General features: G+C 53.4%; 1 protein-coding gene across 2 annotated transcripts in view; it reads right to left on the bottom strand.

The window, feature by feature from the left end:
- Nucleotides 1–1,922: 1,922 nt before the first annotated feature.
- GRIK3 (glutamate ionotropic receptor kainate type subunit 3) overlaps nt 1,923–23,793 on the bottom strand; it is a 239,892-nt gene continuing 218,021 nt past the window's right edge. Inside the window, exons 13-16 of one of the 2 annotated variants that reach the window (XM_004266449.3) lie at nt 23,023–23,240; nt 12,076–12,298; nt 11,299–11,549; nt 1,923–8,507 (exon numbers count right to left, since the gene is read on the bottom strand). In XM_004266449.3, the coding sequence (XP_004266497.1) occupies nt 8,313–8,507; nt 11,299–11,549; nt 12,076–12,298; nt 23,023–23,240 (887 nt within the window). In that variant the 3' untranslated portion in view covers nt 1,923–8,312. Of the gene's footprint in view, nt 8,508–10,918; nt 11,550–12,075; nt 12,299–23,022; nt 23,241–23,793 lie in introns of those variants that run through there. The other variant, XM_033422124.2, reaches the window with a different exon arrangement.

The following is a 23,793-nucleotide window of genomic DNA, read 5'->3' as shown; positions in this document are numbered from 1 at the left end:
GAGGAGCTTCACATCTTGAGGGGGAATGTCCTGGGAGGAGCAGAATGGAGAGTGGAGAGGGTCAAATAGCCCCTTTTTGTATTCCAGCTCTGCATGTGGAAAGCCACACTGACTAGCTGTGTGACTTTGGGCAAGTCCATTCACTTCTCTGATCCTCTGCTTCCCTAATTGTAAAATGGGATGTAACAGTGTCTCCTTCAGAGGGTCGTTGTTCAGTCCGTGGGAAGTGCGTATAAAGTGCTGGCAGTGATGCTTGGCGGGTACTGAGTGCCTGGTGAAGTGGGCTCCATCTCTTTCCTTGGGGCAGGAGCAAGGAGCGCCCCCTCTGTGGGCAGAGAGGCAGCACACCCTGCTCTTGGGGGTGGGAGAGAGGCAAGGCCCAGCATCACTTCCTTATCTCCTACAGACAGAGCCGTGGAGAGAGAGAGCTCAGTGCCAGCCAAGTGGAGATGGGCCGAGAGGTAGAGTCGGGGGCTTCCCAGAGAGGCTGCCCGATCCAGAGACAGAGCAGCCCCACTATCCCCAGAGCCTAGAGTGTCACAGACAGGCTTCTGGGCCAGGCTCTGTGTCCCCCGAGGGAGGAGTCTTGCCTCACTGCTCACCACTCTACCCCCAGGGAGGGCTCAGCACATAGGTGCTAATTCTCCTTCTCCTCCTCCTTTTTCTTAATAAAAATTGCTGTCACTTGTTGGCTTATGGTACGCCCAGCCCTATACTAAGTACTTGTTTTTCTCATTTACCCCTTACAACCACTCCACGGGCGGGTGGTTTTCATGATCATGCATTTTAAAGATGAGGAAACTGAGGCTCAGGGATGTGAAGCTGCTTGCTCAAGGTTATACACGTAGTAGGTGGTAGAGCTGAGACTCAGACACAAGTTATTTAAGTCCTCAGATGATGGAATAGGAGGGTGTGTATTTTAGGAGGCCTGCCCAATCCATAGAGCTGTTTTTTGGAATTTTCCAGTCTTCTCAACTCTCTTAAAGCAAAGACCCTGAGTACCATGATGGTATTATGTGACCCCGCCCCCCCACCACAGCTGATTGGACTATGATTATGATGATGTCGTACATAGGGAAGCATGGAAGTTTCTGGATGCAAATTAGTCTCTGCCTATGAAATCTGTTTACATGAGATTTGGAAGGCAGAAATGAGGCAGAGCCCCTCTTCCCGCCCCCTTATGGGCTGTTTCAGACATGAGGTTTTTCCAGCGGCATCACTACCGTTTCCTGGGTGATGACAAGCAATTGTGATGGGGATAGCAGTGGCCTCAACTTCTTGATCCAGGCTTTCTGAACCCTGGATTGTAGCTCTGGTGTGTTTTGCCTCCCAGTTCTAGTACCAGTCTCAGAGGGGGCCGCTCCCCTGTGGGTCACTTCTGTACTGTTCTGGGAGCCACTGGAGGCCCATCTTGCTCCCTCATCTTTCACTGGTTTTGTAAATATCCATATCCAATCCCTTCCTGCTTAAAACGTCCTGCTCTGAACCCTTTACTATGTGTACGGTTTCCATCTCCTGAGGGTAACTGACCGAGCGCTTTCTCATTTCCAGTTTGAAAAAGCTCAGGCAAGATCTCTGATTGGCCAAGTTTGGATAAGAGGCTCACCCAGCCTCCCCAACTGTTGCCAAAGGGACAGGGTCACACCAGGACCTGGCAGCTTCCAAGGTAGCTATGTGGATGGAGATGAGTTGGAGAGGAATGTGTCCAAGCGAAGGGAAGACAGAGGTCAGATGGTGTCAATATGGATGTCCCATGTCAATATCTGCAATGGGAACCGGGAGCCTGGGCTGGAGCCATCCACCTGCTCGTCACCAGGGTCCCCTGCCCAGGACACAGTCAGCCCCGGTGAATGGCACAACTCAACTGGCAGCACCCTCTGGTTCTAAAGAGAGAAGAGAAGCAGAAAACACATCTCAAGGGATTCCTGTTTTCTAGAAACATTTCTTTATTTAAAATTTAAAACCATATTACTTCATACAGCAAACTGTGCACTTTGATATATCACAGTGTCTTAAAAAGGAAAATAATCGGATTTGTTTGGAAATTTATTTACATCAGCCTAGAATGATTGGCAAGTAACACAGTTACTATGAAACCCAAATTGTTACAAAATGTTTACAAAAAACTATATTCATAGAAATTCTGCATGTCCACAAAGGGCATCCCCTGAATGGCCCAGAGACCAGTGTGTGGGAACCATGTTGAGTGGTATTGGGAGGGGCGTCCAGGCACTCTGGTCTGGCTGGTGGGACAGTGGTCTCACACGGGGCTGCCTGGGGGCTCAGCTGAGGGGCTGGGAACCCAAGTCCCCATCGTGGGAGGCCCAGCCAGGAAGCTGGCCCAGGCAGAGGTGGGCTGGGGGCTTGGAGCACAGTGGCACGGGGGCCCCTGGAGCCTCTGATTCCTGTCCTGGAGCCAGGACAGACCCTTCCTCAGGGCGCCGGGTTCGGATGTGCTCTGGCCAGGGCCCCAGAGGCAGACCCAGAGTTAAGTGCGGACCAGTCTGGTGCATGGGGCCGAAGCAGAGGGCAGGCCGCTGACCACACACAAGCCCACTCCAGACCATTTCTCTCCTGCGTGCTCCAGAGATGCTCTGACCTGTGATGCAACAGGACCACTAGCTAAAGGATTGGAGTGAGAATAGATGGATCTGAGCGGGGCAGGGGTGGAGGCCTGCGGGTACTGCAGGGGCGGAGGGGGCACAAGCACCCTGCCAACTGCCCTGCAGGGGGAGGTGCAGCAGGGGAGAAGGCAGACAGATGGCATGGGCTGTGCTTGGAGAGGAGCGCCTTCCTGGCTTCGCCTCTTTCACCCCATGTCACTGTTCTGCTCACATCTCTGGCTCCCCGGTCACTCCCTGACAGCTGACCTTGGGGTCAAATGGGGCTGGGGAGGTTGTCTGAGGTGGGACAAACTCTTGGCTGGAATTGCTGGGTCTATAGCTGCTGGAGGCCTCAGTTTTGATCTGTAAAAAAGAGACACACTGTGGGGTGATCTGAGGTCTGTTCTAGAAGACAGGGGAGGGGGATAAGGTCAATACCTAAGGGCACAGGGACATCAGACTGGCACGCTGGCAATGCCCAGGGGGCCATTCTCTTTAAAAAGGGTTTTCCTTAGCTGTGAGCTGTGCCTTTGCGTGTGGTTGAGAACGTGAGGCAGAGGCCTTTGCCACCTAGAATGCTCCAGCCTTCTAGGGTATTTCAGGCAGAGCCTGACACCTCCTTGGCGGCTGGGCAGGCAGGTACTGAGAGCTGGTCTAGGCAGTGGACCCCTCTTTCCCAGCCCTTCAGCTCCCTGGCAACTGCCCTGGGAACAGAGCTGTCATATCGACTCAGGAGCCAAGCACTGGTGTGACGTTGCTCCCCACACCCAGGTCCAGCTGTTCTGCCTCAGACCCTCTCAAATGCAGCCAAGGCCCCTGGGCCACTCCTGCCCATCCCCAGGAGGCACTGGCTGTGCATGGGCCATCTGCCGGCCCCTCTTCCTCAGGGTCTGCAGCTCTGATGTACGCAGGCCCTTCCCTTCCCCCACGGGGCTCTCCGCAGCCCCTGCCCCAGGTGGCGTCCATCCCACACTCCGCAGCTGCAGCCCCCATCTCTCACCTGGTCCCCACCCATACTGGCTGGGTTATGTACACTCTGTGTGCAGACGTGCGGGGAAGGGTGTGTATACACATGGGCTACAGGTCATATATACACTGTGCATATATATATATACATACAGCATATATATATATATATATCTTTTTACATTCATATATATAATGTATAGAACATTAACCTTCTATCAAAAACAGTTTTGTGACTTTCACGTATGGTCTCAGCGCTGAACTTCTAACTCCAGGGCAAAGCCAGGACTGGAATGAAGGCTCGGCTCAAACTGGCCCGGGGACAGAGGGCAGGGCCCTTCTACTGTGGCAAGCAGCTGGGCCCGCTCCAGATGTGTCCACCCAGGCTGGGACTGTTCCAGATGTGTCTATTCCAGAGGCCCGTCTACAGAGCTGGGCTCACTTCCTGCATCTGTCCACGGGGCCGGGCCCATCTCAGATGTTAAAAGTCCATATAGATGTTTGTCCAGACCGCAAGGCCCTTCCCAGCTGGCTATCCACACAGGACCACGGACGTGGGCCAGAGTGGGTCCTACTTCCAGATGTTTGCACAGAGAGCTGGGAAGGGCTCGGGGAGGGGTGGGCTTCACACTGAGTGAGCAGCGTCCAGCCCACCCACACGCAGCAGGCCAGCAAGAAGATGGGGGGAGGGAGCTTCCCACTGTTCCGGGTGGGGGCGTGCCTGCGTCTGACTTCTGACTTCCTGGAGTTTAAGGAGGGGAGTGACTTCCAACCATCTGGAGCCTTCACCCACCACTGCCACCCTCCTCCACCCACCACTGCCACCCTCCTCCATCCTGGCCCGGACCTGCCCTCCACCGGGGCCCGGGGCCTTGCGGGGAGCCCATGTGCTCAGCTAGCAGGGGCGGAGTCCTGGCAGTGGGGCGGTGGCTCCCACGCTTCAGAGATTCAGCGTCAGCTCCTCAGCCAGGGCCTTACGCCTCTTGAGAGACACTCGAAGACACCTGAATGGTGACAAAACTCTCAGGGTTTTCTTAACTGTCCATAGAAGAGAGACCAATACAGGTCAAGGGGAGAGAGATAAGGAGCCCTCATGGCCCCAAACCCTATGGTCTCAGCGGGTAGTGTGTCTTCACTGCTGCCCCTCAATATGGCCAGTTTGATCAGGCTGAGGGGAGGCACTGGCTTTTTGGGGTAGGGGATGGGGGTAGAAGGTAGGGGAGTCTTTTCTTCAGGGCCGGCATGCGGGGCCAGACAGGGACGGGCCAGCACCTGCTCGGGCCGGTCTCATCTTTGCTCCATCCAAACCAGTGTTGATGCCTCCATCACTCCCAGCCACTGACCTCAGTGCCTCCGTGTGGGCGTGCTCCCCCTGCCCACGTGCACCTGCTGCGGCTCAGATCCTCGTCTGCGGGCAGGTGGGCCTGAACTTTAATTCCACATGACCCGCCTTGCTGGGAATAGCTCCCTGGCCCCCATCCCCAAGATGCAGTGGCACCTTCAGTACCCCGGGAGAGAGAGAGCTCACATGTGGGCAGAAATAGGCTCTGCTGCGCTCTGAACGCTGGGCTGGTCTCAGAGACAAACAGGTCACCAGGCAGAGCTTGGACATTATCCACACACACGGACATAAGGCTTGAATGGGAGGCGAGATCAGGCCGCGTGTCCTCCCATCCCTGTGTAGGACTCGAGAAATCATTTCAGTCCCTTTCAGGGGATTTCCCAAATTGAACTGTGCCTCTGATTTCCAGCATTCTCTCCTCCTTCGATGAAGCTCTTCCTACCCACTCCACCTCCTTGTCGCCCTTCCCATCACAGTCTATCTATGTGCATAGCCTCAGAAGAAATGACACATTCATGGCATGTCACACACAAAAGCACACACACGTGTGTGTGATATGAACATGGATGTGGGCACGTGCTATGAAATTAGACCGGATAAAGAGAGCGGTTCATGTTTGTGGTTGGTGAGAAAAAATCGGCAGATACCTTCATCAGAATCTGGTTATCTGGTAATTGCCAAAAAAATGTCATTTTCCCTTCAAACGGGCCACTCTACCAAGAGCAAAGGAGTCACTGGCCGTGAGTCCCTGCAGCGTTTCGCCTCCACTTGGCCGGTCTCCCCGTGCCCATGCCTATGTCATCTCGGCAAATCTTTGTGACAACGATCTCTCCACAACAGAAGTGTTTGCACACTCTGGTTCCCTGCCTTCCTGATTGTCCGTCTCTGCTCCTGCTGTGAGCTGGAACATATGCGTGCATTCGAACACACGTATGTGAGCGCACTCACACACGAACGCCAGTCCCATGTGGCTTCTCACATACAACATGCATTGCCCTGTGCTACATGTCTGTCTGGTTCTGCCCTCCACTGCACACACACATGCGCACGCACGCTCACACATGGACCCCTTGATGACATGGCTTCTCCGTTTAAACATATTTGGCAATGTTTGCAGGTGTTATTCTGTTCTCCACCCTCTGCCATTTGGTGCACAAACGCACACACACACAAGCGTACACAGTCGTTCACGCATGCAAACATATGTATACTCACCAGAACCCCATTATGACATGGCTTCTCCTGTTTTTACATGTATGGGGTCCTGCGGCTTGTCCAGATATTTGTCTCCCTCACCCCCAGTTCACACACATGCACACACACACGTCAGAACCCAAAGGATTCTCCTATTATTGCATGCCTGGACTCTGTCACCTGCCCTAGTTTGCCCTTCGTGCCCAACCCACAAAGATGAGACATACAAAGATACACATATATGCGCGCACACACACACAGACACACACACACTCCTACACCCAGGAGCTCACAATAGCATGGCTTTTCCTATCATGACGTGTGTTGGCTACATGGTATGTCCAGCCCTCTTCTCCCACCTCCAGTGCACAGAGCCTATTGGAGCCACTGTGATTCTGGGAACCAGTCGGTTTGGCCCTGCAGCTCAGTTTGGAGGAGGGACGGTATTTATCACAGGAGTCCACTGTGCTCTCCTGCTTTGGGAGTCCTGAGGGGAGTCAGAGATTACCCTTCACCCCAGCTGAGAAGGTTCTTGAGACCTAAATGTAGCTCTTCCCTAACCAGGGTCCCCAAGCAGAAACAGGAGAGTGGTGGAGGGGTGTGGCTGGTATCTCCTGGGTCCCTGTCCAGAGTCTCCAGGCCCCTTTCCGTTGCTCAAAACCTGCCCTCTGCCCTTGGCCACGGGCAGCCCTGCTGGCCCCATCGTGTTCTCTTTAAGGACACTTTGTTCCTATTCCCTCCATGTCTCATTCATCTCCCAGAATCTTAGAGTCACAGACCTGTAGGGTATCTGTCACAGCTAGCTGGAACCCACAGATCACCTGGTCAACCCCTCACTGTACCTCATCTCTGCTGAACCCCCAAACCCCACAAGGTCCCAACTACCCCAGACAAGAGACCAGGGGCCATAAGGGCCTTGTGTCTCTGTGTGGGGCCTTTGGTTAATTCTCCAGGAGGCAGCTTCTCCCTCCCCACCATGGGGGCCCCTATCAGGGAGGCTATTTTGCTCCTGAACACTTGCTTTTCCTGGGGAGCATCTTTAGGTTTGGCAAGTCCAGGAGGCCAGGTGTTCGTAAGGGCCCTTCTGGCTTTCCCCATCTACCCCAGAGTTAGCCTGTGCCACAGGACATGATTCTCTTTAGAGGAGGGGTGATGACGTTCACTTCAATCTAGGCTACTTCCCTCCTTCCATGATGACAGAAGAAGGTCAAGGTCAACTGGCCAGGAATGGGGAGCTGCTGAAGGGTAGATGGCAAAGAGCTCAAGCTCTCTAATGCCACCAGGGTTTAGAAAACAGCTTGGTAACCAGCGAAGTACAATCTGCAGGCTCGAGGGCCTGAGGGATTTCCATGGAATCCACTGTTTCTCTGGGCTTCAAATACTGTTTCAGTCTCTAGGCATCCTTTGCAAGAGATTCAGGGGGTCTTCTTTCCTCTGGCCGGAATGTGGGGAAGAATTTGCTCTGACCACTCCTCCATTCCTAGAGACCTCCTAGAGGAGCAGGACCCATTGGGACATTGTCCAGAAGAATTCAAAATGGCGGTCTCTGTGTATCCTCCTCTCCCCCAGCCTCCAGACTCCTCTTTTCCTCTATGGGGCTCTCTGCCTTCAACTTTGCCCAAACAGGGGCTTCCATGGGTGGTGTCAAGTCCAGGAGATCGGGACCACATAAGCAGCCCCTGGGGGATGAAGTCTTCCTTCTGCCCAGGCATTTGGGGTGGCCAATCCCCAACTTCAGCTCCCATTGGCAGCCAAACTATAAGATCCTCAAGGGACCCAAGGTTTGTGTCTCTGGTCTCACAGTCAAGTTCCAGGAGGCCTGGGCTCACGGGGAAGGAGTGGCAATATAAGAGCTGTTTCCCATTTTCTTTGGCCCCTGCAGGGCCATGGTAGAAACTTCTGACTGGAGAAGAGAGTCGAGGGGCAGATGAGTTTGGCCTGAGAGACGCATGTGCTTCCTTTGGCCTTGGCTGTCTTGGCTGGCAGCTTTAGAAACCCATAGAAGAAACAAGAGGAGGGTGAAGCCCGAGGAGCTGGCCTGGGGGCCTACTGGTTTCCTAGTAGGTAAGGGCAGAGGACCCCTGGCCCAATAGGCAGGCAGCAGCTCTGGTCCCCAAGCCCAGTATGGGGACTGGGGATGTTCCTTCCAGTGTCCTTTGCTCTCCTCCGCCCTGCCTGCAGGCCTGTGGTCCCCACCCCACCTGTGCCTAGGGGAACACAGGGGCCAATGATGTGCTGCAGGTCATGCTGTCCTTGCCTGGAAGCCGGCGATCGTTGAACGTGTGCATGTTGATGACGGCGTCAGTCTTGACCATCATGGGAGGCTGCGGCTTGTGCTTGACCCGACGCTGGCAGGTAAGGGAGAAGCGGATCTCGTCGGCCATGGTACTGCAGAAGGAACGCTGGGGTGGGGGTACGGGGTGGGAGGGCAAGGGGCACATGGGTGAGGCCCGACCCTGCAACTCCAGCCAACTCCCCCCCTTCCTCCCAGAGCCTGTGCTGAAGCTACCGGGTCTCCCTCACACCTTTACCCCACCTGCCTCCTGCCCCTTGTAAGGTGATTATTTTGAGTAGCAGCCTACAGAACGTCACGTCCTTGTCTGGAGTCTAAGGTGGTATCATCTTAGCCCCATGTTACGGATGAGCCAACTGTGGCTCTGACTGGCATGCACATTCATGTTGGAGGAATGTACCCGCCTGACTTTTCTCCACTAGCTTCTGAAGGCAGGAACCAGCCAGTTTCATCCCTATGAGCCCGGCCCCCAGCTTTAGGCCTGGCTCAGAGTCAGTGCTTAAGAAACATTTGATGAATATATGGGTAACCTTGCTGGAAGGGCTTCCAACTGAGGGGAGGGTCACCGCGCTCCCACTCAGGGAAGTTCAGTACATATTTCTCAACTGGGAGGCAGGTCCCTGTAGGGCTGTGGGTGGCAGCGGCCTCTTCTGGCCTGGGTCCCTGTGGATATCCAAGAGGGACAGCTCAAGTGCAGCACTGCCCACAGGTATCTGATGACAGTGGCTCCTATGAGACCAGCTGCCAGAGGTTGTCCTGCAGCTTGTCGAGAAGGCAGTGGGGCTGGGAGGTCCGGGCATCAGCACTGAGACAGTTTGTAGGTAGGCTGTGTGGTGAAGGGGAAGGGGGACCTGGCTTTGAATTCTGTCCCTGCCTCTTACCAGCTGTGTGACCTTGCCAAGTGTCCCCTTGCTTCCCTACTAAATGCAGACATCGTCCCTCCTCGCCTCCCTTTCTTGCTTCTGAGACTATTTACTGAGACCCACTCTGTGCCAAGCACTGTTCCAGGTGTTAGGCACACAGCAGTGAAAAAGACAGATAAGGTCCTAGCCCATGGTCTAGGAGCCCATGGTCTAATGATGGGACAGAAGTAGATAATAAACTTGTGAACAAATAATTTCAGAGAGGGATAACTATTATTAAGAGAATAAAGCAGTGAAATGGGATAGAGTGGGGTGGGGAGGGGGGATAGGTGGGGAAGACCACTTGAGCTTCAGCTGAATGACCAAAAGACTCTAAGAATATGGAGCTCTGGGGGAAGAGCATTTCAGGTAGATGGAACAGCATGTGCAAAGGCCCTGAGGCAGAAGTGTGCTTGGTTAAGGACTAAAAATGTGGCCAGTGTGTATGGAGCAGAGTAAGTGAGGGGGGAGGGTGGGAAGGAGGAGGTTGGAGACGTGGGCAAGGACCAGATCTCATAGGCTTTTCGGTGGAATTTGGAGCTCATTCCAATTGTAATGTAATTCTAATGGAACCCAAAGAATTTGATTGTTATTTTTAGATGTATCATAATTTTTTAAACCATTCCCTATTATTGGACATTTAGGTTTTTTTCACATTATAGTTAACACTTCAACAAACAACCTTGTCAATAAAATTGCACATGTCCTTGGCCACTTCCATTGGGTGCATTTCTAAAAGTAGAAACTGGGGCTTCCCTGGTGGCGCAGTGGTTGAGAGTCCGCCTGCCGAGGCAGGGGACACGGGTTCGTGCCCTGGTCCGGGAGGATCCCACATGCCGTGGAGCGGCTGGGCCCGTGAGCCATGGCTGCTGAGCCTGCGCGTCCGGAGCCTGTGCTCCGCAACGGGAGAGGCCACAGCAGTGAGAGGCCCGCGTACCGCAAAAAAAAAAAAAGAAATTGGTCAAAAGCATGGCCACTTTTAAAGACTCTGGCCATACTACAAAGTTACCATCCAGAAACTTACCCTCTTGGACTCCCCCCAGCAATATGGGAACATGTCCCTTTTCTTACACCCGTGTGAACACCGAGAATTATCTTTGCCCCTCCTCTTTGCTAACTCAAGCGTCCTGATTATAAAGGACTCCATTTAATTTTGGATGGATGTGTAAGTGCATCTTATGCATATGACTTAACTGCAATCTCCTTCCACAGTTGCCCTGAATCTCTTTGAACTTTGCTGTGAGAGGAGCTTCCCCGCAGCCCAGTAGCCCTCAACTCAAGGTGCACATTTGAATCATGCCGTACACTTTAAGAAGCCTATTCCAGGCTCTACCACAGGCCAATTAAAACACAGTCTCCGGGAGTGAGGCCAGGGTATTAGCACTTAAAACACTTTCTCCCTGTGATTCCAATTTGCTACTGGGACCCAGAACCACTACCTAACCACAGTTGATGAATTAATCAGACAGGTTGAACCTAGCAAGCTTGGGCCGGCCCTCCTATCTCTTTATTTATTTATTTATTTTGGTTAAACTTTTGATTATGGAAATTTCCAAATATATGCAGAAGTGGAGAGAAGAGTATAATGAACCCCCTATGTAAGCATCACGAAGCTTCGACAATTACCCTGGAGGGGTTTATGCAAGGGAATGACACGGTTTGAATTAAGTTTTAAACAGGACACTGGCTGCTGTATGGAGAGCAGCTGATCGAGAGGAAAAGTGGAGGCAGGAAGGCCAGACTGGAGGCTGGTGCATGATCCAGCTGGACAGGATGGGTGTGGCCTGGTGTGGAGCTACACTGAGGGGAAAACATGCTCGGAGTCAGTGCAGAGGTGGGGCTGGCAGGGCTTCCTGGTGGACTGGATTCAGAGTGGGCTACGGTGGGGATGGGATCAGACACCACCTTGCACCTGGCACATAGGGGGTTAGAAACCAGCGCAGACCCCGTTCCGTCTCCTTCCCTTCCCCGCACAGGCCCCAGCTCCTGAGGGCTTACCTGCTCTCGCTCTGCTGTCTTGCGGAGCTTATATACAAACTCGCCCACAGCCACCAGCACAGAAAGGACCAGCCCGGCGGCCAGGACGATGAAGATGCCCCCGATCTTCTGGATGCCCAGGGCGCTGGCCTCTTTGTTTTCCTCCTCAGGACACCCGCTGCCCCGCCACCACTTCTCCTTCAGGACGTGCAGCTTGTCCTCCTCCTGCAGCTGCAGGATGGCGATGGTGATCTTGTCCCGGTATGGGGAGCCTGAGCGGGGGAGAGAGGAACCTGGCTGTCAGCAGCCTTCAGTCCACCTGTGCGCCCCTGTCAGTACCCTGGTGGGTGCCAGACACCACTGCTGGGCCTCTCAGTACGCTCACCCAAAGGGGGACCCTAGTGCCAGGAGGCCCCTCTTGAAATCCACCTATGGTGTCTGGGTGGGTCCTGATTTGGGGTGGAGAGTCTTGCCTACGAACCCCTGTCTCCGTAGGCCTGCAGAGCATCTGGGCGGCATCAGCAGGGGTGAGGTCAGGGAGAGGAGGCGTGACCTCTGAATTGACCCCCCACCTTTGTGCCTGCCCAGGTCTCCTCTGCTCAGGCCAGGCCTGACCTCGCAAGGCTTGTGGCTCTGCCTTTCTGTTTCTGGGCTGAGGAAACAGCCCAGTGGGGTTTTAAGGCTCAGTGGGGTGACCTGGGAGAGGGAGCAGGGGGCCACGTGTGCGCATGAGTGGATGCGGCGGTGTCGCTCACCCTTTGTCACCCGCCACCCTCCCGCCTGCAGCCCCACACTCACCCATGGGCGTGCCAATGCCGTAGCCCTTGGAGTCGATGAGGCCCCCGATCTGGGTGAGGTTGCAGTTCCTCTGGGTGATGTACTCGATGGTGGTGGACTCCATGAGCAGCGCGTAGTCGGCTGTCAGCGCCCGCTGCACGCCCTCCTCGTTGTTCTTTACCAGTGCCGAGGGCTTACTGCTCATGAAGGCCCACATCTTCTCGAAAGTGGAGATCTTGGATTTCTGGGCCGTGGGGAGGGATGAGGGGTGGTGATGCACACACAGGTACTGAGCACACAGGGATCAAGCACAGCTCACCCCTTAGCAGGGCCCGGGTCTCTGAACTTTGTGCACAGTCCTCAGAGCGAGGGAGTGCGACCCACTGCGCAGATGTGGAAACTGAGGGCCTGGGCGGATAGGTCCCCAAACACACAGCTGCTGAGTCATAAACCTGAGTCGAGCCAACCTACCCGGAAACACTTGGCTCTTTGCCACGGCGCAAGTAGTTTTCAGGCTGTTCTTTTAAAAATTAATTTTCTCTAAGATTTATTGAACAATTAAACATGTGCAGGTCCCGTTCTAAGTGCTTTGCCTGTATTAACTCACTCATTCTTCCCAGCAATCATAGGGGGCAGGTACTGTCATTAGCCCCATTTTACAGATGAGAAAATTGAGTTTACCTGTGCCTCAATTTGCCTAATTTACTCAGACACAAAGTGGCAAAACCAGGCTTCTCACCCAGGCCATCTGGCTCCAGAGCCCATGCTCCTAACCATAGAGCTGCACTGCCTCGCAGAAGCCACTGTGAAGGTGGGGGGAGGGGCAGGGGCTGATGAGGGCAAAGCTCGGTGGATTCTGGGCCTCCCACTCCCACTTCAAGCAGGTCGCTCTATGTACCATGCTTCAGGGGAAGATTTGTCTGAGGCAAGTGCTCCTGTCTGTTCTCCTTCAAAACAGTAAAAGAGAAGCAGGGGACTTCCCTGGTGGCGCAGTGGTTGAGAGTCCGCCTGCCGATGCAGGGGACGCGGGTTCGTGCCCCGGTCTGGGAAGATCCCACATGCTGCAGAGCGGCTGGGCCCGTGAGCCATGGCCGCTGACCCTGCGCGTCCGGAGCCTGTGCTCCGCAATGGGAGAGGCCACGACAGTGAGAGGCCCGCGTACCGCAAAAAAAAAAAAAAAAAAGAGAAGCAGGGTGAGAATTGCAGAGAGGGGAGAAGAGTGGGGGCAGTCAGAGCAGGTGGTCCACAGACCCCCTCAGCCTCTCGTTCCAGAGCATCCTGGGCAGGACGCTCCTCCATGAATATGGAACCAGCATCCCTGAGATCAGGCCTGGTGGGTGGGCTGCTGTGCGTGCCCCACCTGGCTGGGGAGACTCAGAGAGGGCCTGGGGCCAGGAGAGGGGGCCAAGCTTCCATGTTGCTTGCTGCCTGGGGAGACTGGGCAGACCTGGGTGCGTGCACTCATGAGATTTCTTGGGAACTTAGTGCCTGCCGGCTCCTGCTCCCAGCAGGGATCAGCCTTGCCTCTGCTGATCCCAGGGGAACAGGTGGCTCTGCAGGCCTCATTGTCCCTGGCTGTTTCCAAGTCTGGCTGTGCCTGTTTGTGATGTCAGCCTGTCTGACTGGCACCCGGCCCAGCTCCAGTGTGCGTGATGGCATGGGTGCGCTCAAACAGGCTGGCGCGGGGCTGCGGGCGGGGGGAGAAGCTGTGACTGCCAGGAGTGGCGGGGGGAGGGGGCTGGGAGGAAAGTGGACCTTCTCCTCTCCAGGTGTTTCCTAGCGCTAAGGGCTGTCCCCTCCAAGACTGGCTCCTGGAGACCCAAGCACGCCTGGGGGAGGAGGGAGCCCCGGAGCAGCAGGCAGCACCCCACTCGAGATTCCACCTGAGCCCCGAATCTCTTGAGTGCCAGGGATGCCCCCTTTGGGCACAGGGCCTGAGGGCGCCTTCATAGACGAGCAGCCACTCCCCTCCTGCAAATTTATCTGCCCCGAAGCTGAAGGCCTGGAAGGGCTCAGATGCCCAGAGCCCTCAGTGGGTTCCATCGGAGCAGCAAGCTGGCTGCCGCCCACTCCTGCCGTCCTCAGCCTGTCCCACTATCAGCTATTCCTGCTCCCCGGCTATTCCATCCTCCCATGGCTCCCAGATTCTCCCCCTGTCCCCACTTAGCTACTCTTGCCCTTAAGAACATTGCTGATGTCCAGCTCTTCCAACTCTCCAGACATTTCTTATTTTCTAGATAATTTCTGATATCCAGACTGCCTTCTCCAGTTTCTCCCTTGGGTCCATTCTCACTCTGCTACTTTTCCCGCCCTGATTCTCTACAGTCGGAAGCTTTGAACTGGCTCCAATTATCCCCATCCCTGGGATTCATGCCCTGGTGTGATCCCTTACCCTTGAGTGTGGGCTGGGCTCAGTGACTTGCTTTTAACCCCCGCCCCCAGGAGTGATGGGATGTCATGCCTGAGATTAGGTTACAAGAGACTGTGACTTCTGTCTTGCTTCTGCTCTCTCTGGCTCCTCTGGCTTGCTGCTCTGATGGAAGCTGGCTGCCATGCTGTGAGCTGCCCCATGGAGAGGCCCACATAGCAAGGAACAGAGGGCAGCCTCCAGCCGACAGTCAGTGGAGATGGAAACCCTCTGCCCAACAGCCCAGGGGGAACTGAATGCTGCCAACCACCACGTGAGTGAGCTTAGAAGTGGAGCCTGGAGATGACCACAGTGTTAGCCAGCACCCTGATCCCAGCCTGTGAGAGGCCCTGCACAGAGGACCCAGCTATGCCAAGCTGATTCCTGACCCACAGACTGTGAGGTCATAATGTTGTTGTTTTAAGACACTAAGTTTGCGGTAATTTGTTATGCAGCTATAGGTAACTGATACACTCTCTTACACACATACTGACGCAAGCTACTTTTATTCCCAAGATCGTTGCTTTTTCAGATGACCAGTTCCAACTCTCCTTCTAATCAGGTTATCCAAGTCCAATCATCACTGCTTGGCAGGGACACATGGCCTCAGACACTCTGCTCTCTTGGTTATTGTAACTAAATACTATTCTCCAATCAGTGGTTTCAGCACCTCAGCTCCTTTTCCATCCCAGTCTCTCCTGCTTTCCAAATTCTCCTTCTTCTACTAGAGGTGGGAATTAGGAGTGTAGGAGGCCATCAGGGCTCCTTTTACATCTCCTAATGCATGCAGGCATGCATCCATCCATCTATCCAGCCATCCATCTACCTATCCATCCACCCACCCATCCTCTCATTCATCATGTTCATGTTCTCACCCCTTCACTCACACGCTATCTACACACTAATTTATTCAACTAACTATCCAACTATCCACCCAGCCTTTTACTTATCCATCCATCCTTACATCTCACCCATCTTACCCACTCATTCTCCGACACAACCAGCCATCAGTAACTTGAAAATGAACCACACAGGGAGCCCTGTCCCACTCCTTCTGTCTCAGAAGAGGATGAGAACTTCTCCTCTTTCTGCAAACGCCTCCCTGCATCCTCTCCCCAACACCCCATTCCTTCTATACATAGGCATGCCTGACATCAAAATATATGCTCTTCCCAGTAACACCCCATCATAAATGGAGATAGAAATTTCCATTGGAGGCTGGCGAGGGAGAGGCTGGTATTGAGGCTGATGGGCTTTGAGGAGAGACACGTGAAAGCCTGAAGCAGGTGAAGGAATGGAATGGGGAAGATGGGTAAAGACACCAGAAAGCTTGGGCCAGTTAAGATGAAAAGTGACGATAAGGCGGGAAGCTGGCTGTGATGCTGATTTCAAGAGGTTCTGCTCTCCCAGCTCCAGCATCAACTAATTCATTACCTTCTTCACCTTTAGGCAGATGGGTCTGAAATCTTCTTCCCTAGAAAGGTGGCCCCTGTGTTTGTCTCATATCTTGGGATCCCCATTTTCAACAAAACCCACTGATAGTTTCTGATTCCCCTTAGGTTCTGTCCTTGAGTGATTCTGTGATTCTGAGAACATCCCTGAAAAGCTTCCCTGTGCACCTCTGAGGCAGGGAGGGATACAGCCAGGGCCCCTCCTGGAATCTCAGTCCCCTCTCCTATCTTCCTGGGCCTCGTCACAAGATGCCTGAGTTCCGTCACTGGCCTGAGTTACTTACCACCCCAAGGAATGGAGTCTCACGTACCTACGACTCTAATGCCATCCTCCCTGTCCCAGCTCCAGTGGGAACCTTAATAAGCATTGCTTCAGGGCCAGTCACCCAAATCAATTAATGGAATCGCTTGGAGCAGCCGATACAGGGCGACATGCCAGGACGGAGAGGATTTTTTTATCAGTGAATTTGGCAAGAAAGTAAGTTTCAGACTCACGACTTTCAATTCTAGCCTCCTCAAAGAAGTAAATTGATTTTCCCCCACTGAAGATATTTAATCTTGAGAATTTAACATTTCTGCACAAGAAAATGTATATAGGTATATATATATATATATGTATAAAAATATATATCAATTCCAAAGAGAGCTGAATCTCAGGGAATGTGTGTGGGGAGGCAATGTGATTCCATGTGAGACCTTGAGTATTTTCCATACTGGAAAAGAGACCTTTTTCCAGATTAACTGGCTTTCTTATCCCTGGATGTGGAGTCTTTGGCCTTATTGGATCCACATACCCGAGCAGTTAATCATGTCTCTTGGGTTATTTTCATGGGGACCAGGAGGCTCCCTGCCTCTGCCCACTTCGCCAGGGCAGACTTGCTGACCCTCTGGCCCAGCAGCTGCCTCTGCTGTCTGCATGTGCCCCTGAGGCTTGCCTGTGCGGGGGCTGCAGGCTGGCCCCTGAAGGGGGAGTTAGGAGGTGAGGGCTGCAGGCTGACCCTTGCAGGGGGGAGTCAGGAGGCGAGGGCTACAGGCTGGGGATGGAGGTGGTGGGAGGGGTCGGCTCCACTGCATGGACTCTGGTGTCACACCTAGCTGGGTTCAAATGCCAGCTCCTTCTGTGACCACAGGAAGTGACGTCACATCTCTGAGCCTCATTTTCCACATGTGTAAAATGGGAATCAGCTTAGCCCAGAGCCAGGTTCCTAGGCAGTGCCTGATAAGTGGCCAGCGTCATTCTCTGTCTTCAAGCCTCCTTATTCTCTTTAAGGCTCAGTTTTCTCATCTAGAAATTGTGGATAATAATTTCTAGAGTGCAGAGTTTCTATAGAAACTAAATGACACAGTACTCAGTGGCAGAAAATTCCAGTGCTGAGACGGGCCAGGCAGAGTACTGTAAATAAGTAAAGACTGCTGAGTGGAGTTCTGATAAGCTGGAGATGGCCGCCGCCTCTTGGCACCTGACAATCTCTCTTCGGGAGAGCCAGCTCAGTGATGCCCCTTCATCTTTCACATTTTCGAGAAGCTGGATATGTGAATTTTTTAAATGCAAAAATCTCCCCATTTTAAAATGCTGGCCACTAATTAAAAATATATAAGAGGGCTTCCCTGGTGGCGCAGTGGTTGAGAGTCCGCCTACCGATGCAGGGGACACGGGTTTGTGCCCCGGTCCGGGAAGATCCCACATGCACAGAGCGGCTGGCCCTGTGAGCCATGGCCGCTGAGCCTGCGCGTCCAGAGCCTGTGCTCCGCAAGGGGAGAGGCCACAGCAGTGAGAGGCCCACATACCACAAAAAAAAAAAAAAAAAAAAAAAAAAAAAAAAAAATATATATATATATATATATATATATATATATATGAAATGTGCTGCCCCCCAAATCGTATCTGTGAGCTAAACAGGGCTGTGTATCACCAAGAATAAACAATAAAAATAGTTAACATTTATTGTATGCATTCTCTGTGTCAGGTATGGTTCTAAGTTTTCTATATAAATTATCCCATTTAATCATCTCAATAATCACCTCTACAAGGCGTGTGTGTGTGTGTGTGTGTACTATTATTATACCCATTTCATAGGTGAGAAAACCGTGGCACAGAGAGGTCATCAGTAACTGAGTCGTTTTCAATAACTTCCCATCATCCCCAGGCCTCCCCTGCCCCTTTTGCTGCCTTCTGCCTGCCTGCTCTGGGTCTCTTCTATTCTGAGGACCTCTGGGCTCCCCCTGAAGTGTTTAGCTCTGTGCAGGGGTAGACAGCCATCCTGTGATAGAGGCACCAATGTCCTCCACAAAGCCCCCAGGCCCAATCTGGAGGGACCTGGAAGAAGAGAGGTTCTCCAGGTGTCTACTGGCTGGAGCTTCTCCATGGGACTCCAGTTAAACCCTTGCCTCAGGAGGGAACTACATGGCAAAAGGAGAAAAGGGGCCAGCCAACTTGCCCATCTTCTGGGTCAGCCAAACAGAGGGGCATCCAGAGGAGAAAGCCTTTGCCTTACATGTGCTGTGTGCCTAGCACTGGCCTAACCACTGTGTATACAGTGGCTGATTGAATCTCCTTGCTAATTGCTGCATGGTGGGAATCAGTATCCATGTCATCCAGGTGAGCAAATTGAGGCTCAGAGAAGTGAAGTGACTTACCCAAGGTCACCCAGCACAGACAACAGCCAAGACTCAAGTCCTGGTCTGTCTGACTCTGAGACTGCGCCAGGCTGCACCACAATGAATTCTGCCTGGTCACTGCATTTCTGTCCTCCTATCCTGCTTCTGCTTGAAAGCAGGGCTAAGGCTCTATCAGAGAGGCCAGCAGACAGGTCAGGAGAAACTGGGAGCTGAGCTTGGGAGCACCCTCCTGAGCCTTCCAGCCCAGGGAAGAGTCTGCTGAGCAGCTGGAAGGTAGGGAGATGGACTGGATGGCCTCTCCAGGCACCTTCCAGGCTCAGTTGCTAGGATGGGGCAAAGCTGTCCAAGGGGTGGGGCTTGACGGTGCCAGGGACCTGGGGAGCCTGGAACTCTTGGTCCCCAGCTCTATCTCTTTCCTAAGTGGCTGTCGCTCACACGCAGTCCCTCCCACGTGTGATGTGTCTCTCCCACCGCAACACCAAAGAGGGCTAAATCCTTGGAGAAGCTGTCTTCTGACATCCTCTGCCTTCAAAGTTGCCCAGCCCTCCCCACCAAGAACACGCTTTCCCAACGTCCTCCTTTACATTTGCCCACATATTTTTACAGCCAAACAACACTTTCAAAGGCCTCCTTTTTCTTCTCCTAATTAATTTTTATCTTCCAAGACGGAGGGAGGACAACACGGGAGACGTTGTTTGTGATGTTTGCTGCTCCCTGACAACTCTTCAAATGAAATTTCCTCTGGAATGATGGGCTGCCACTAGCCACGCATCTCCCAGGCTACAGGGTGGGGGAGCGAGGGGTCTGGAGCCCCCCGAGAGACCGGCGTCTCGCTTCCTGCCGTTGTCATCTTTGGATGGGAATGGGCTCTCTCCCTCGAGTGCTACTCTCAGCCAGGGGGGCTTTTTAAGACAGTTTGCAGCTTAACCAGGAAACATGCTAACTGCAGAAATGAAGTTCATTTGCCCTGTGCTCTGGAACCTTCAGGGGTGCTACCTGCTGGGTTCCTGTCCTCAGCATGGTCTCCTGTATTTGCTTTACTTGGCCTCTGCTGTCTTTTAATTCCATCCTTTAATTCGACAACGGCATCCACTCAACGTGATTATTTAAGCAACTAGGATGTGCCAGGATGGTTCTAGGCTGGGGATACGGCTTCACTCTTCCCCAAGGAACTCCTGGACTGTGGCTGGCTCTTTAGAGAAACAATATGGACACGGAGACAAAGAGCACAGGCATTAGAGCCCGACTACTTGGATTCCAATCCCAGCGCTGCATTTCACCAGCTGTGTGACGTTAGGCAAGAAATATGAACTCAGGTTACTTTCTGAGCCTTCCTTTCATCATGTGTTAGAGGTGATAATAATAGTCTCAACCTTCTAGGGATGTTATGAGGATGATAGGAGTGAATACAGGTAAAGTACTTGGAACGTTGCCTGGCACACAGTAAGGGCTCAATAAATGTTACTATAGTTTTGACTTTGCCAATGTCTCCTAGACATCCTATGGCAACCTCTGGAGCTGATTCCTGTTCAACCCTAGTGCCAGTCTTGCCGTATACACTCACGGGTGGGAGAGAGGACCACCCCTCCAGGAGAAGACCCTGGAGCGGCTGCGGGAGAGGGCAGTGTGTGTGCAAACAAAGTATCTGACTGTACATCCGGCTCCATTGATCCTTGATCTGCTGTTGGATCACCCGCAACTCACCCAGCCCCTCTGGACCTCTGTTTCTCTAGGTTAAACTCAGGTTTCCTTCCAGCTCTAACTTGAAAGTGACCATAAGGAGGTTACCCCCAGGCCCAGTGCAGGGGTGGGGAAGGGGGAGGGCTTGAGGAGGGAGGTATGACTAAGGAGGGTGGGCTGGGGGTGGGGTAGGGAGGAAGGAAGTTTGTCCAGGGACCTTCTAGGAGGGTCTTTTCTTCTAGCTCATCATCCGAGGTGGGGATAATGCATCCACACTCAGGTTCCTCTCTGCCTACATAACAGTCCCACCGCTGCTGCCGATGGAAGGGAGCCTAGGCAAGAGGGCTTTCATTTGAACTAAAGCAGGAGACAAGGTGGCCAGAGAGCAAGCGGAATTCCTTGGTGATCAGGAGGGCAAGGAAGGGGAGTTGGTTCTGCAGGGGGATGTGGAGTTGCTGTTTCTGGCCAAAGGCCCTTGCGAGCCTGGGCCCTTAAGCCCCAGCATCCCAGCTGGGTGGCAGCATCTGTGTCCCTCCCCTGCCCTCCTCACTGCACCATTCGCAGGGAAGGTGGGTGAGGGTGGAGCGGGCTGAGGGAGGTGCTGCTTGATGCCGAGGACAGCAGCTCGGTGGGGAGCAGGGACCAGGCTCTTGGAAGCCAATCTGAGCATCTTAGCATGGAGGGAGGCAAGGGCATCCAATCAGTGGCAATGAGCCTGCACTGGGCTTATTTATGCTGCTTCCCTTTGATTGGGAGCCCTGCTTAGAGACGGGCTCATCTGTAATGCATGAGGAATGCTCTAGCACAAAGGGCTGGGCCATAGCCTGCGGACAGGCAGAAGCAGGCGCAGCACACGCGCACACACACACACACACACGCACGCCCATCCCCCCACTCACACTTATCTAAGCACACCTGTTGGGACATTTAAGCAGACAGACACGCGTGCACGCTCCACCTACATATCCATGTAGACACTGGCACACACCTGTAAACAATCACAGGCACATCTCCACATGCCCAGATCACAGAGACACATGCACACATGCTGGTCCGTACATATCTGCAGACACACATGTCCAGGCATAAAGACACACAAGCACCCAGACAGGCTGGCTCTGGTGCATGGACACACATGTGCACACGTACACACATGAATGTGCCTTCACACGTCATATACCGCTACACGCGCACGTGAAGGCATTCACATACTCACATCCTTGCTCGCCCTCATGAACACACACACCGGGTCCCAGAGAGCCCCTAGAGTGCTTAGGACAATGCTTTATCTTCCCCACACTCTAGGTACATGGTGGTGACCTTGTAGGAAGACCGAGTTTGCCAGAGGCGACATCCCGGAGGGGAGTCTGTTTCCTCTCTCTTCGCTCTTCACTAAGCAGCTGCTTCTACCCTTAAGAAGAGGCACAGGGGAGGCCGGTGTGGGGGGGAGTGCTACTGGGGCTCCATGCCCAGGAGGTAGAAGGCTTTCCCACCCAACCCCTTCTTTCTGTCCTTACTCAGGCCCCACTGGAGGCTCAGTCTATCACTCAGAGGCTTAGCCTGGAAGGAGGCAAGGGCTGGGGATGGGGAACCAGGGCCCGGAGGAAAGCAAAACCCCCCAGGCTTTCAGACGGATTGACTACTAAACACATACATGAATGAATGGACCCATAGCCACAGAATGCCCAGATCCTGACCATTTCTGAGAACTCATTAGAGCAGTGGTCCTCAAAGGGTGGGCCCTGCACCAGCAGTCTCAGCCTCACCTGGGAACTCATTAGAAATGCACATTCTCAGGCCCCCCCAGGACCTACTGAATCAGTAACTTCAGGGGTGGGGCCCAGCAATCTGGGGGTTCCCCAAGCCTTCCGGGTGATTTGGACACACACTCAAGTCTGAGAACCGTGGCTCAGAACATGGGCTTTGGAGAAAGGCAGGCCTGGGCCAGCCTCAGGCTGTGAGTCCTTGGACAACCCGCTTAATGCTCCAGGCCTTAGTCTCCACACGTGTAAAGTGGAAACAACTGCAGTACCTACTCCACGGGATTTGTCACGAAGATTAAATGAGACCAAGCATGGAGCACCTGGCCCACTGTGAGCTCTCAGTGGTGGTAGCTATAATTATTATTCCTTTAATTTCCAGAAGAACATTTACAGCTATCGGTGGTCAGGGTCATTCAGTTTCCTAAACTCTCAGCTACTCTAGTAGAAGGTGAAAAAACAGTAAGGAACTAAGCCAACGCTTTACAAAACAGGAGGGTGCAGCAAAGTCATGGCCAGATCCGCATGAGAGCAGTAACCTGAGCAGCTGACAGGGGCTTTACACGGACACCAGCATTCCACGAGCGTAATATGCTAAGGAATGCTTGTAAACGCTTGTTCAAGTTTTAAGCCTCCTTCCTTCCCTGGAGGATGTTCCCCCTGCTGCTCTCTCAGTGGTGGAGAGCTCACCCCAAGCCCAGGCCAGCCTCTTGGAAGTGGAGGCTGCTGAGACGCAAAGCCAAGGGCAGGGAGCCCCCTGGCCCCAGGGCCTGTGTGTGTGTCTGGGCCATACTTCTCCTTCCCCCTTTTCCAGCCTCTTCTCTCCACCTGTCCTCCTCTGATGATTTAAGGAAACACAGCATATTCATGCTGCTTGTCCCAGGTATGGAAACTTCTAGGATTCGTGCTGGGACCAGCCCAGATGGCCACATCACTACAGCTCCTCAAAGTCAACTGGTCCCAAACAGGGATGGGCGGAGCCCTGGGGATTTCTGGTCCTTTGGCTCTGTGTGGTTAGGGAAGGATAGTGAAGGGAGGGAGAAGGTCTCACCTTGAAGAAGGTCATGGTGGCCCCGTCCTTGACAGCCCCATACTCGATTTTGGTTTGCTTGGCCAGGTCATCGGCAGAGTCGATGGGCGATTCCATGCGCTCCACGGTCAGAAAGGCAGCCAGGTTGGCCGTATAGGAGGAGATGATGATCAGCGTGAAGAACCACCAGATGCCACCAATGATGCGTGTGGACAGGGCTTTGGGCATCAGTTCAGACCCTGGGAGGAGGGAGGAGGAGACTGGTGGTCCCTGAAAATGCTCAGACCAGGGTTGCTGGGACACGGACTCCACTGACAGCCTAGTAACAGCGGAGACCTCTTCCCCAGACCAGTGGCTCTCCAAGTGTAGTTCCTGGACCGTCAGCATCACCCGGGAACTTGTTAGAAATGTACATTCTCAGGCCCCACCCCAGGACCTAATGAACCAGTAACTTAGTGGTGGGGCCCAACAATCTGGGCTTTGATAAGCCCTCCGGGTGATCCTGATGCAGGCTAAAATTTAAGAACCGCCACTCGAGAAAAACACACACATGCACAACATTTCCCAGGCTTGTCAGACCCTCTGATGCCTATCCGTGAACCACCTGTGTGGTCCCAGGTTCTGAACACCTGGAAGTCTTGAGTGAATCCTGCTCTTAGCTCTTAGTTCTCTGTGTGATCATGTGCCAGAGAACTTCCCTCTCTGGGACTCGGTAAAGCATCGTCCTTCCTCTGTCCCAGCCTCATGCAAATACCACAATGCTGCTGGAATGATATAATTTGAGGAGGAACT

Source organism: Orcinus orca, chromosome 1 (genome assembly GCF_937001465.1).
Source record: "Orcinus orca chromosome 1, mOrcOrc1.1, whole genome shotgun sequence".
Lineage (NCBI taxonomy): Eukaryota > Metazoa > Chordata > Mammalia > Artiodactyla > Delphinidae > Orcinus > Orcinus orca.
This window is presented reverse-complemented; position numbering and strand designations above follow the sequence as displayed.